The 14911-nt window shown below is 39.2% G+C and overlaps 1 protein-coding gene across 4 annotated transcripts in view; it reads right to left on the bottom strand.

The window, feature by feature from the left end:
* The window catches only part of MON2 (MON2 homolog, regulator of endosome-to-Golgi trafficking), a 109601-nt gene that overhangs the window by 14341 nt on the left and 80349 nt on the right, over positions 1 to 14911 (bottom strand). For all 4 annotated transcript variants that reach the window (XM_063447148.1, XM_063447150.1, XM_063447149.1 and 1 more), the window contains 2 exons: positions 14541 to 14664; positions 4341 to 4548 (listed from right to left, as the gene is read on the bottom strand). In XM_063447148.1, coding sequence (XP_063303218.1) covers positions 4341 to 4548; positions 14541 to 14664 — 332 coding nt within the window. The remainder of the gene's footprint in view (positions 1 to 4340; positions 4549 to 14540; positions 14665 to 14911) is intronic.

Genomic DNA, 14911 nt, shown 5'->3' with positions numbered 1-14911 from the left:
ACTCAGTCTAACTGTATAATAAAAAAATGCATGCATATCAGGAAATAGTTATACACAGCAAAAACTTTCAAAATGATAAATTTACATAAACAACAGTTATATACTTAAAGTGGTTGCATATTTTTCAGTTTAAAGGGAAACTATAGTGTCAGGAAAACAAAGTTGTTTTCCTATAACTAAAATTCCTTATAGTGCTCGTTTCCGCCCTGTGGTGCAAAAGGATTCAGAGCTAATGTCCCTCAGAGCTAATGTCCCTCAGCGCTGGTTCGGGCTTCGCTTCGGCTGACATCGGAGGGGGAGACCCAAAGGGCATTGGTGGTAATGGCTGCGCTCGCATTAGTATTTCCCTCATAGGAAAGCATGTACAATGCTTTCCTATGGGGATTTACACAATGCTGGATGCAGTGCTGTATTTGCTGCGAGGCAAACAAGCATTTGCCTTGGGCGGCACTTTCCAGGGGGCGTCAAAAAACGCCACCCCAAATGCCCAGGCAAATGCCTTGTTAGCCTCGTGGCAGGCTGTTAGCGCTGGCGCCTGAGGTCCAGGCGAGCGCTGATTTCTGAGCTCTCCCTGCTCCGTCACATTACAGCTCCCGGCATCACTCTGCAGCGCGCAAGGGAGCTGAGCAGAGAGAGCTAAAAAATCAGCGCTCCCTCATCGCTGCCCGGACCTCAACTGACTGCGCACCTGCCTGCACACTGGCTCAAACAGCCCGGCCAGCAGCCCCACTGGACCCCAGGTAAAAAATCCACCCAGCACTCCCAAAGGTAGGGAGGCTGTGTGGATTTATATTAAAAAAAAAAAAAATCAGTGAGCGTGTGTCTGCCAGAGCGTGTCTGTGAGGGAGCCTGTGTGAGTCTGTCAGTGTGTGACTGTGAGTGTGTGTATGTATGTTTGTATGTGTGTGTGTGTCCGTCAGTGTGTGTGTCTGCGGGAGGGTGTGTGTGTCTGTTAGGGACTTCGATGGCTGCACCATTCCTGTGGAACTCACTTCCCTCCTCCATTAGATGCTCACCCAGTCTCCACTCCTTCAAAAAAATCATTAAAAACCCACTTCTTCATAAAAGTGTATCAATTCAACTTTTAATAGCTCCCAACTGATTCCTCTCTTGCAACCTTCATTAGTCTAATACTATCCTTACCTTTTGTGTCACTTTACCCCACTAGCACGTAAGCTCCTTGAGCAGGGCCCTCAAACCCTCTGTTCCGGTGCGTCCAACTTGTCTGGTTACAATTACATGTTTGTTCATCCACCCACTGTAAAGCGCTGCCGAATTTGTTGGCGCTATATAAATAATAACATAGTAGTAATAATATGTCAGTGATTGTGTGTGTCTGTCATTGTGTGTCTGAGTGAGTCAGTGATTGCGTGTGTGTCATATTGAGTCAAATCACTGAGTGTGTATGTCTTTGTATAAGAGAGTGTGTTTCTGTCAAAGTGTGTGTTAGTCTTTAACAGGAAGAGGTGTGGACTTGACAGGAAGGGGTGGGGCAAATGTAAATTAGGGGATGTCTGAGTTCCGTCATGCCTTGGGCAGCACAGATCCAAAATATACCAATGGCTGGATGACCTAATGCAAAGCGTGAGGACGTCCAGCATCAGTTAGGCGTCTAACAACTTGGAAGTCCCTCTAGTGGTTATAGACAGCAACTAGAGGTGGAGTTAACCCGCAAAGGTAATTATTGCAGTTTATTAAAAACTGCAATAATTACCTTTGCAGGGTTAAGGGACCTGGGACTATGCACTCAGGCCACTTCAATGAGCTGAAGTGGTCTGGGTGCCAATAGTGTCCTTTTAAAAATAGTGGGTAGATTCATAAAGTCTTTGCACCTTATCACTATGAGCGTAAAACAACCTTCTAATTATTCAAATCTTTGAGATCAATTGATGATAATACTCCCATCAGGGTTAAATGATTAATTTTGAACATGTTAACTGACAAATACATCAAAAGGTCAACCTAACAATTTCTTTTGAGACATGCCCTGTACAAAAATATTTTCCTTAAGATTGACTGTGAGAGAAAAAGATAATTTTTTTTACCAATCACGCCTCAGTGCTTACACTGCGCCAAAACGATAGGACACATCCTGTGAGAGGTCAATAAGTGTGGCTCAATTCTAGGTTTCAAACTCGCCCTCAATATTACATGTTTTTAGAAAATAATTATCTTGGCTTTGATAAAAAAACAAACAAACAAACAACAAACATGTACACAATTTTAAAATTATAGTCAAGTAAATAAGGTTCATTTATATGAGTTAAAGCTGATGGAAGTCAAAATCAAGCCCCTTTGTTTTAGCTCAAATTTGCACTATTCATCTGGTTTGATTAAAATACTACCAGTATGAAATTACTTGAAGAATAATCCCACCTACTATTTCACTTCAGAATGGAACACTGCCTTTATAAATCCTTTGACATCCAGGTGAACTTTTCAAGTTACACCAGCTGTTTTTATTCGATTTACCTCATTGCCAGCTTATGAATGTTGCATTCACCTGCAGCCTTACTCGACACAGGCATGCTTCGAGCCAAACTGACTGAGTTTTAATTCAGATGGGAGACATGAAGAGCACCTGTGTGTCATGGCACACTGGTTGAAAACCACTGGTCTACAGGACAGACCTGCTGTGTTTCCAAACACTATCACCATGGCTAGTTATGAGATGGTGACCAACCACTGTTCACACAGAAAACCTCACAGGAATAAGTTATACACAACCTTTTTTATTTTTTTTATTTAGTAGACATTAGGGAAATTCATTATTTCTACAGCAGATTGTTGAAGCTGAAGAGATGAATAAGTTATGAATCCATTTAAAAAAAATATTTTTTGAAAACTGTATTAAACATTCAAAAATATTGTTGAAGCTGTATACAATAAATAATATATTTTCAAGTGGTAATTCCTTTACTAAATAGGAGGTGTTTATTCCCCCAAGGAAAATGTTTAATGAAGGGTTAAAATACACAACTGTGCTATTTTATGTTGCATGGTAGAACTTCTTGGCAAGTTTTAAAGTGCTTGCTAAAATTTAACTGGTTCCCAAACCAGTCCTCAAGGCACCCCTACTAATCAAGCATTTAAGAATTACTCAGTTGTATTGAAGGTGTTTTTAGAAAAAAAACAAAAGAAAAAAAAACACCTTAGGCATAACTGGGTAGTCCCTATATGTCCTTGACTTGTAGGGGTGCATTGAGGACTGGTTTGAGAACAACTGATGTAACATAAGACATACAATGGCTCTAGTTTCAAGTCAGCATAAAAAAAAATGTTTAAAATAAAGGACTCTGCAGCCTAATACAAACTTTGCATTAAAAATAATATTTTTTGGGAAATAAACTTAAAGAAACAGTTAAGTTAGACGGAAAATGGACATATTCAGAGATCAGATAATTTTTTTTTTAATTCATTTTGCAATTCAATATGGATTGGAATTATTAAGAAATGTTCCCAAATCTCTCTTCCTCTCCTACGTTTGACATCAGAAACCAGGCCAGTCTTGTCAGATTGCCATGCTGATGTTTTTCTGATTTAACAAGGTTACTCACTAAATAAAAGCTGTGTGGTAGGTGCTCTAGCAGGCATTTCTCATCTACACGTGGCTGGTGGCTCAAGTAAAGTAGACCATCTTGATTTGCTTACTAGGGTTCAGAATGCCTGATGGTCTCCTAGGCCGGGAAAATACATACAATACCTAAATGTCTCCTAGGTATGGTACACAATGCCCATAAGGTCTACGAGGCAGAGTACACAATGCCTATAAGATCTCCTAAGCAAGGTATACAAAGTCCAAAAGCCTCCTATCCAGGGTATACAAAGCCCAAAGGTTTTCTATCCAGGGTATACAAAGCCCAAAGGTCTCCTATCCAGAGTATACAAAGCCCAAAGGTCTCCTATCCAGAGTATACAAAGCCCAAAGGTCTCCTATCCAGAGTATACAAAGCCCAAAGGTCTCCTATCCAGAGTATACAAAGCCCAAAGGTCTCCTATCCAGAGTATACAAAGCCCAAAGGTCTCCTATCCAGAGTATACAAAGCCCAAAGGTCTCCTATCCAGGTAATACAATGCCCATATTTCTCCTAGGTAGGGTATACACTGACTAAGGCGCCTTGACAAAGTAAATTATTTGCTCATACTTTTAGCCATTCTGACATTTGGGTAGTTATTGCCAGATTTAAATAATTCCACTTTGTTTGCAAAATAAAATCATGTGATTGAAGTAGTTGGTCATCTATTCAACGTTTATTATCTTATATTATTCTTATACTATGATGAGATCTTTTAGATTTAATTTCAAGACATTAAAAATGCATATTGAGAAAAGTACATACCTAGGCAATGGACATTTACCACTCAGCCTTTCGTCGTCTATGTAACGGTGCAGGACATCTTGAGACCTTTTTAAAAGCACAGAAAGCGCCATTCTAGAGATATATCCTTCCTGTGGGGTTGTTACTTTATTGCTAAATGAGAACTGGAGTAATGTCTCAAAGCACACTTTTGAAAACTCTTCTCGCATCCTAATGTCTATTTCGGCTTCTGAAAAACAGACACATTTGGTTTATGCCCAAGAGAAAACAACAGATTCCACAGCTCTGAAAACAAATTAATAAAACACATTGGCTTGGAAAAGACAGTATTAGAAGAGATAATGAGAGTAGCAACAGGTGAATGTCTCTCAACATTTAAAGCGGCACTGTCATGCCGAACTTACCTTTCCTCAATCTCTTCCTCTTCTCCCCCTCTCTCAGGATCTGTTCTTCTTTTCTTCCTCTCTTTAGTTTTCTTTAAAATCATAAGACAAAGTAGGGACTCTTTGCCTTATGGAGGATTCCTCCGCTTGACCAGCTCTGACCAGCGGAGGAGCAAAGTGTGCTTCATTTCCACTGGTCAGAGCAATTTTCACATAATTCTTACCTTTCCTCTGTGTTCCCGCGATGCTTCCTGTCATTTTAGACGAAACTGCCGAATTGCGTTCTAACTGAAAGTGAACAGTATGTTCGTTTCTTTTAGAACGCAATTTGGCACTTTATTGTGTCGGAATTTCATCGAATGAATGAAACACCGATTCAATTTGTGCTGTGGCTGCATCTGGCAGCCGCTTAGTAGATAACTCCCTAATTCCCACGGTATCAGGGAGTTATCTACTAAAAGGCTGAAAGACCTAAATTGGTCTTTCAGCCACATTTACTAATACTAAGTAAAGATTACTTAGTATTAGTAAATAATCTGCCCCTACTCGCTATACTGCGAGTAGGGGCATGTCTAGTAAGCAGTGAGCAGCCTGTGGCTGCTCACTGTAAAAAAACAAAACCATAAAAAAATAAAAACTAATAAACCCCCCCCCCCCCCTGCGCGGCTGGTGGGGGCCTCCTAAATAACAATAGGGGACGGGGACACCTACTGTCCTCCCCCCCCGGCTCCCACCCCTGAGCGGTGGGTGGGGGCCCTAGATAAGAATGGTGGGGGGGGGGGGGGGCGGGACCTACCATCCTCCCCCCGGCCCCCACCCCTGAGCAGTGGGCGGGGGCCCTAAATAAAGATAGGGGGGGAACGACACCTACTGTCCTCCCCCCCAGCCCCCACCCCTGAGCGGTGGGTGGACCTACCGTCCTCTCCTCCCGGGCCCCACCCCTGAGCGGTGGGTGGGGGCCCTAGATAAGAATGGTGGGGGGGACGGGACCTACCGTCCTTCCCCCCCCGGCCCCCAACCCTGAACGGTGGGTGGGGGGCCCTAAAAAAACAATAAGGGGGGGGGGGGGGGACCTACTGGCATTTATTCATCCTTCTCTAACAAGAGGTACATCCAGTTCTAATCAAGCATCATGGTAAGTTACTTCACTCACTTTCATTTCATAAATCTGACGAGGGGTTAAATGGACACTACACACACATAAAGCACTTCAGCTTGTTAAAGTGCTTTATGTGTCTGGAGCCTGTCACATTTGTAACAGTGTACAAAAATGCCAATATATTATATGTATACAAAGGTCAATGGGGCAGGTATTCTTCTTCTTCCATTAGCTCCACAGAGCTAAAATGTGCACATGCCTTCCCCACTTCTCAATGAGCTGTATTACAGCATTGGAGAAGCCTGGAAATTAGAAAGGGAGTGTGCTTGCGGCTCCTCAGTCTGTGCTGGGGAAAATGGTGAGGGGACCTGCAAAGGCTGCAGACAAGAGATCTACAGCTTTTGTCAGCTGTTTTAAGATTATAGACCCAATTAATAAAAGCAAAAATACATGCATGTTTTTCCTTTGGGAAGGGGGGGATATCTACTAAACTGAAAAAAAAAATACAATTGAGTGTTCCTTTAAGCGATTCCATTTTAAAAACATGAACGTTTTATTTCACCAATAACATTTTGTTGTATTTTACAATAACTGCCTATCATCTTAAAAAGCAAAAAAAAAAAAAAACACCTTTATAAACATGAACATTTTATTGCACTCACTTCCTCCTAAAAGTGCCTGAAGCTTTCTTGGACTTAACACTAAACAATACCATAGAAAGAATTACATATTTTTTATTTATTTTTAAATCTATGTGCTTAGGATTGCTGGATGAAATGAAAAATCGTGAAGCAGCCTGCTTTGTTCTAATGAGTCACTGGAACAATAAATGCTGTAATAAAAACACACGTCACTAGGCTTTTCCTTTTTCATTGTTACCATTGCTTAAACATATTCACAGACAACATTAACTGTCCTTACTGACACTTGCAAGGTATCTATTCAGTAGTCATTGCAGTTCATCATCTAAAAGCTGTCAACAAATATTAAATGCAAATGTATTCACCTAATAGGATTCTAATTTCCAAAAAGTGGATTTATTAACTTTAAAAAGTAAATGCAAGTCATAGATAGTATTTCATAGCGGTTTCTGACTGTAAACTTACAGAGACACAATCATTATGCAGTGAAAGCCAAATGATTAGCTAAATGAAATTAAGGAATATTTACATTTCCACGCAATTCTGTGATGATCTATACATTGACAGTGAATTTCCTTATGAGCAGGAAATCATTAGAAAATGCTCACAATACATGTATGTGCATGACATGTAATATGGCTTTGCCAATTATCTAGAACTTGCAGCAGAGGTAAATATCTTTCCACTTACCTGTGCTGTACACCTCACCCCTGTGAGCACCGAAGTAACACAAGAACATTCATAAACAGTAGTACAACAGTACCACCAATTTTTTTGAGGCGGGGTGGAGGGAAGGGGGGTAGATTTAAGCAAGATAGAGAGAGAAGAATGGAGAAGTATCAAGGATTTGTGGGTAGGAAGTGAGACTAAAAGAGGATTTGGATGTAAACTCCCTTCACCCTAGAATATGGAACTAATAAGTCAGGTGTTGCAAATCCCACCAACTTGACCAAATGAAGAATCAATAATTGAACAGATTTTTACTATTTATTCCTATTTTCCATCAATAATAAATCCTATCTGCAGGCAATATGGAGTTTCATTTAACCATATGGTCCAACTGGATCATACAGGTCACCTGGTGTGATCTAATTTTGGAGCCTGTGTTGTGCATATATGAGGTATGTTGGTCCCTGGCTGTGCAAAACAAAAATGAACAGTCTATAAACAAATGATTTTGAGTTTTAGACATATAATCGACACACACAAATGGATCAAACCTGGAGCACTGGTTAAGGATTAAAGGGACACTATAGTCAGCTTAATGTAGTTGCTGGAGTCTCCAGCTTGTCCCTGCAGGCTACTTAATGTAAACACTGCATTTTACATTACTGCTTTGTTACATCTCTCTTGGCAGTCAAACGACCAATAGAGGTGCTTTCTGGTTCAGTGCTACACAATGCATAAGGAGCGGGGCTGACCAATAGCGTAGCGCTGAAAAACAGGTGGCTAAAACCACCTTTTATAAGTAAGGAGGAGGGGAGGGGGGGCTAAACAGTGCTTTCAAAACTGTAGTATCCTGAATACATGTTCGTGTTCCTGACACTATAATGTTCCTTTAACTTGCTTAACAAATTGTTACTGTAATAACAAAAGAAGCTTATAAATACAATATAGACATAACCATGTTTGTAAAACCTACGTAGAATAAAGTAAAATGACTCACTATGCATTCTACATACTGTCAACTGGAAGATCGGAGGGGAAAAAAATAATAATCAAAAAACTCTGAGCTCAGCCACAAGAAAATATACTGCACGCAGACACGTATCTTGGGATAAGAATGTAAAGGACGGCCGAGTCTACCAATGTAGAAGGCTATGTGAATTCTCAAATTACAGACAGTTTACACGACCACATTCACACATACATAACTCATATTAAACAGATGATACAAACATCCTCTTCGCAGTCGTGTTAGGAGTGAAAGAATTGCACAAATGTGGCTGAAAATTCCAAATGAGACAAAACTATAAAACATTTTGCAAATTATGTGTCTGCCTGTTTATACTGTATTCTGTGTACAGTTTTTCATCAGTATAGTTTCCATGGTAAAAATGGAGCAACAGATACCTTCTTTAAAAACAGACAATAATTAGGGGTCACCAGTTAACTGATTGGTACATATGTCACTTGACCAATCTAATTCTAGGAATACAAACCCAGTTTTGTTTTACCGTATAGAATCGAGTATAAGACGGGTTTTTCAGCAAATTTTTTGTGCTGAAAAACCCCCACTGGTCTTATACTCGAGTCAATGTCTGTATTATGGCAACTTACATTGCCATAATACAGACCAGGACCGTCGGGCTCATTAAAAGCCCGGCGGTCCTTTTGGGGGCTGAGAGCTGTAACTTACCTTTCCTGCAGCTCCTGTCAGCTCCCTTCTCTCTCCTCCGGTCCGGTCAGCTCCTACTGCAAGTCTCGTGAGAGCAGCGGGGTCAGAGCGTTGCCACGGATTACCGTGGCAACGCACCGCGGCACTCAGACCACAAGACTTGCAGAGGGAGCTGACCGGACCGGAGGAGAGAGAAGGGAGCTGACAGGAGCTGCAGGAAAGGTAAGTTACAGCTCTCAGCCCCCAAAAGGACCGCCGGGCTTTTAATGAGCCCGACGGTCCTGGTCTGTATTATGGCAATGTAAGTTGCCATAATACAGACATTGACTCGAGTATAAGACCAGTGGGGGTTTTTCAGCACAAAAAATGTGCTGAAAAACCCGTCTTATACTCGATTCTATACGGTAAAACAAAACTGGGTTTGTATTCCTAGAATTAGATTGGTCAAGTGACATATGTACCAATCAGTTAACTGGTGACCCCTAATTATTGTCTGTTTTTAAAGAAGGTATCTTACACACACACACACACACACACTGCATTCATTCTATACACACACTGTAAATAAATATTCAATAAAAATATTTTGGGGGGGATATAATTTTATTTAGAAATTTACCAGTAGCTGCTGCATTTCCCACCCGTGTCTTATACTCGAGTCAATACGTTTTCCCAGTTTTTTGGGGTAAAATTAGGGGTGTCGACTTATATTCGAGTGTATACGGTATATATAGAAAAAAATATAGTCAAAGTTTAAGGGTGCAGCTCAGAAAGACAACCTTTCGCATGTAACACTAAACATTCATTACATACACGAGATGACATGCTGACAATCAGCAGGATGCTGTACATTTGAATATAAAAATCAACCTGCAAGAGCAGCCTAAAAACTTAAAATGACACTTGAATATCTTAACCATCATTATTCTTTACAACTGACTTTTCATTTTACAACTACTTTTTCACTTTTAAACGCACAATTTCAAATTGGTTCAACTTCAGCCTGGAGAATCGTTTAAAGCGGCACGGTCATGCCGAACTTGCCTTTCCCCAATCGATTCCTCTTTTCTCCCTCTATCAGGAGCTGTTCATTTCTTCAGGTCTGCTCCAGTTTTCTTTAAAATCATAAGACAAAGTAGGGACTATTTATCTTATGGAGGTTTCATACGCCTGACCAGCGGTGGAGCAAAGTGTGCTTCATTTTCGGTGGTCAGAGTAATTTTCCCACAATTCTAACCTTTCCTCTGTGTTCCAGAGAAACCTCCTTTCACTTTTACCGAACGTCCTGTCATTTAGACAGATGCCGGCGAAACTACCAAATTTCGTCCTGACAGAATGAGAACAGTTTCTCCATTCGTGTTAGGATGTAATTCGGGACTTTGTTCGAATCGGAATTTCATTCGAATAAATGAAACTCTGATACTATTTGTGCTGCGGCTGCATCTTGTAGCCGCTTAGTATATAACTCCCTAATTCCCACGGTATCAGGGAGCTATGTATCAAAAGGCTGAAAGATCAAGATTGGTCTTTCAGCCAAATATATTTGTAAATTCTGCCCCTACTCGCTATGTCGTGACCAAAAAACAAACAAGAGTCCTGCGCATCCAGTATAGGTGTGCACACCCAGGTGCTATCACAATTTATTTGAGGACAAAGTTAAAGCAGCAAACGTTTTGGGCAGCAGCACTTTCTCAATGCTAAGACAAATAGTACCTACTTTGTCTTATGATTTTAACCCCTTAAGGACACATGACATGTGTGACATGTCATGATTCCCTTTTATTCCAGAAGTTTGGTCCTTAAGGGGTTAAAGAAAACTAGAGAAGACATGAAGAAATTAACAGATCCTGACAGATGGAGAGAAGAGGAATCTATTGCGGAAAAGTAAGTTCGGCATGACTGATATAGCTATTTATGAAATTCCTGTAGCTTGTTAACCTGCAAAATAAAACTACAAATTCTACAGTTCAGCCAATTGTTTTCAGCTAAACATTTATGGCCTCACATTTTCAGCTTCCCGGTCAATACCAGTCTATTTGCAGATTACTGAATAACCATGAGAATCTGGTACTAGATTATTTGCATTATCCATAACCTAAGCATCCAGAAATGACTCAAAACCACACCTTGCAGTTTACAGGCATGCATGAACAATATTAAACCAGAATAGTCATCAATCAAAATATAAAACAAAAGTCATTTAATTGGTTCTTAGGATATAATGAAGTGATTTTTGCATGAGATCTCACAAGTAATGGAAGCAAATATTGTGAGCTGGGATTGCAACTTATCAGTGCCTCCTCACGGCTAAACTTTGGACCACATGTTATTTTGTTTGTAAATAACGGTTAGAGTAAATAATGATTGATTAGTAGTTCACGGCTTTGATTTGTTAGGCTCCAGAAGCAGCATTAAGATGATGTGATTTGGTTGCTCAGGCTAGACTGTCCTTTTAACTTCTGTTTGTGTATTAAACTTTATTTCCCAACTTGTCAACGTGTTCCCAACTTGTGAAGTTAAGTCTATAAAGAATGAGGTGGCAAGACTCATCTTCCCATCCGACCTCACCACTCACCCCCCTAACCTTTATTTAAAATTCTGGTACTTGCTTACAAATCTCTAGTTAACAGTGCTCCCACCTACCTACCCTCCCTAATACACAAGTAAATAGGCCCCTATGCACTGCCGACGACCTACAACTATCCTCTGTCCGTACTCCTACTTCTGATGCTCGCCCTCAAGACTTCTCTAGGGTCTTACCATTCCTGAGGGCACTATAGTATTATTTTTATTCCTAAAACTATAGATTCCCTTTTAGAATATTGAAAATCAATGTCTGTATAATCTAATAAGACAGAGCATTTTGTAATTTTCCTTTAATTTCACAATGTTATGTGACACACCAATAATTATCAATAGAGCAGATTTCACTTCCGCCTCTCACTTGTGTAACTAAGCATGTACGTCTTCATTTAATACACTACAGATTAGTTAAAAACCCACACAGAAGCATTAATCTCACTTAATGCCCCCAAAGACTGAGTCACCTTTAGTTACACCCTTGATTGTAAATCAAAGGTTGTGAAATACATCATTTGATCTGCTATGACATTTCCTCAATTTTGATGTGTGGGAAGTTTATGTAGACTTTATGTATTTAAAGTAGTTCCGTCACCTGAAATTTATTTTTTTTGTTAACACTCACAAACAGACCTGACTCAAGGGTTTTTGCATCCCAGGTGAACTTGATGCCCGGTGACCTCCAAATTACTTTACCCCGGTATGGCTGTGTATGTTTAGCTGTGTGTTATATGAATGTGTGCCTGTAGTGGTGTGTGAGGAACCAGTGTTTGTTGTATCAAGCCTTCTCTCATATTATAGTATTTGTTTTAAAAATATTGTATTTTTTTTGTCCCTCTCTTGCCTAACTGTGGGTAGGGAAGGGGTTCTTGTCCCTGGTCGTCCGATGGTATCTTAAACCTTCATTCAAATATATGATACTGGAACATTTACTGGGGTGAGGAGAACACACTTCCATGCATACCACTTGCAGGTGTGGGCAACTTTACTGTCCCATAATGCTTTGGGAACACTAATGCTCAATCAGTCTTACTACTTGAAGATATGGCCTTTTATGAGATACGGTGGTCATAATGGAATTTGAACAAGTTTTAAACTTTACCAACTGTTGCTAAAAACACACAAATGTAAAAGGCATACACAAAAAAATGTTTTAGAAACTCATGGGAGTTTAAGAAAAAATAATTACAGCCCCATCAAAGAGGATGGACAGAAACACAAGCAAACAACTTACAATATGAAGCAAGTACAAAGTTCTATGCATAATGTGCACAGAATATAAAGTACTCTCTCATTCAATCCTACTTATAGTCAATAAAATATGACTTGGTGCTTTAAGTCTCAGAGTATTAATGTCTAATTAGTAGAAACTGTGGATATCATGAGTGTGCCTGCCTCACCAGTTTCTTGTCACTGCATATTAGTAAGGGGGAAGGGATAGAATTGATGACAGCAGTTTCGAACCTTGGCTTTGGTCTGGGAATAAAATTACCTTCAATCTCTGACAGTATGGATATGTATGTCCTGGTGCTGCACTGAGACCTAGAGCCCCATAATTCTCAGTACTGCTTCAGATTATCGCGGTTAGAGCCACAAGAGAAGAACTAGAACAATTCTTCAAGTCTGTTATATTTTCAGTGTGGCTCTTTAGGCCCAAATTTTAAAGTCACTTTGAATTCTTGATCATTCACGTTGATGAATAAGCATGCGTGGATTAATTACCCCCATATAGCACTGCATGATGATTCCCTTTTATTTCTGAAGTTGTGTCCTTAAGGGGTTAATAAAGAATTTAAAAACATGATTTGCCCAATAAAAAAAAAGGAAATGTAATGTAAACATATAGACTTAGGCATATATATATATATATATATATATATATATATATATATATATATATTTAAAATAAATGTTAAATAGATGCAACAATGTTTTAATATGTTCTTCATATGAGCATATATTCTATTGCAGATTTTTCTATTTAAAAAAAAAAAAAAAACCAGGATTTAAAAAAAAAAATAGATAAATCTTTGTTTGTGAACAAAGGTGTCAATCAAAGCTCCCACATTCAAGCACTGAATCACTTGTGCCTAATTAGCAATAACCATAAAATCTGGCCTACTTGTAACGATCGAGACATGCAATTGGGAATGCATGTTGTGTAGAATACTAGGTCTCCTCTATCAAATTAGAGAATCGTAGAATAATGTAACAGGCATTTTACTCTCCAAGGGACTTCACAATAACTTCATTTAAGTACAAAAATATTAAAGACCTACAGCACAGACTCGAGTAACAGTAACCCCCTGATGGTTTTTAGTTTGCAAGAGACTGATGAAACTATAGAGTTGGGGTTGGTAAAGTTCACTATGATTAAGAGGTTTCTGGTATGTGCGTCTCAGATGACCAATATAATCTGTGCTGAGGTCCATTCTATTCATAATGCACATGGATTGTACAACAATGCAAGACAGGCATTAATTTAGAAAATGAAAAATATCTATAGTAGGGCAGTTTAATATTTGCAGGATTACATATTTAATGAACTTCAGATGACAGTATGATAACGCAGCAGGATTACAAGTCTAGAATCCAGGTTGGTACATTTGCTCTATAAATCAAATAATAAATAAATAAATAAATAAATAAATAAAACCATTAAAAAATTGAAAATAAATAAATAAATATGCTGATTCGGGGGAAGTAAACATACATTCGAAAAATTGTCATCTAACCCTCCAAATGTTACCGGCAAAACCAACATATTCTAATCTGCATGTGTTTAGATAAAGAATATGGACATCTCCACAAGATCCAAGTATCAATGGATAACACAACAACATCCAATTGGCAGACAAAAGTTGGGAGTGCCCGGTGTTTTGACAAACCTCTTAAAAATGGTTTGATAGAAAACAGAGAGGTTACCCAAAGCGGGTGATGATGCTTATAGAGGACATTTCATGGTGAAAGCAAGGAGAATCATAGCAATGTGATCTGTATGATATATGTAGTGTTAACTTATGCTACCAGTAGAATATGTGGATATTTGTGAAAGGACAGAGTGATCAGCAGTTAATAAATGAAGATTCATTGGGCACTATGAACTCTAAATTGCTCCCACTCTCTTAACTGTTCAGCTATGATCTTTTTTTTTCATGTCACATGCTTATCTCTACTTACCAGTAAATGATGATGACTGTGAATGTATGGAGCCTTTGTTAAGCATAGTCATGATTTTACCCACAAAATCTTTTGGAATAAAGTTGGCGTAGGGCAGTATCTCTGTGCTGATAAGCTGTACTACCTAAATTAACAACAACAACAAAAATAACCCATGTATTACTATTATTGTAAGTTATATAATGCCAACATTTTTATCGGACTTTACAAATACACAATTAGGTTATTTGACAAATTACTGACAGACAAAAAATAATGCTGACAGACACAAAGGGGCGAAGACGGCCCTACTAGAATGAACTTGCAGTCGTGCAGTAATAATCATTCTGCATCTAACGAAATCTATGAAGAGCAGCAAATTAGTGAAGAAA

This window comes from Pelobates fuscus, chromosome 3 (genome assembly GCF_036172605.1).
Source record: "Pelobates fuscus isolate aPelFus1 chromosome 3, aPelFus1.pri, whole genome shotgun sequence".
NCBI classification, from domain to species: domain Eukaryota; kingdom Metazoa; phylum Chordata; class Amphibia; order Anura; family Pelobatidae; genus Pelobates; species Pelobates fuscus.
This window is presented reverse-complemented; position numbering and strand designations above follow the sequence as displayed.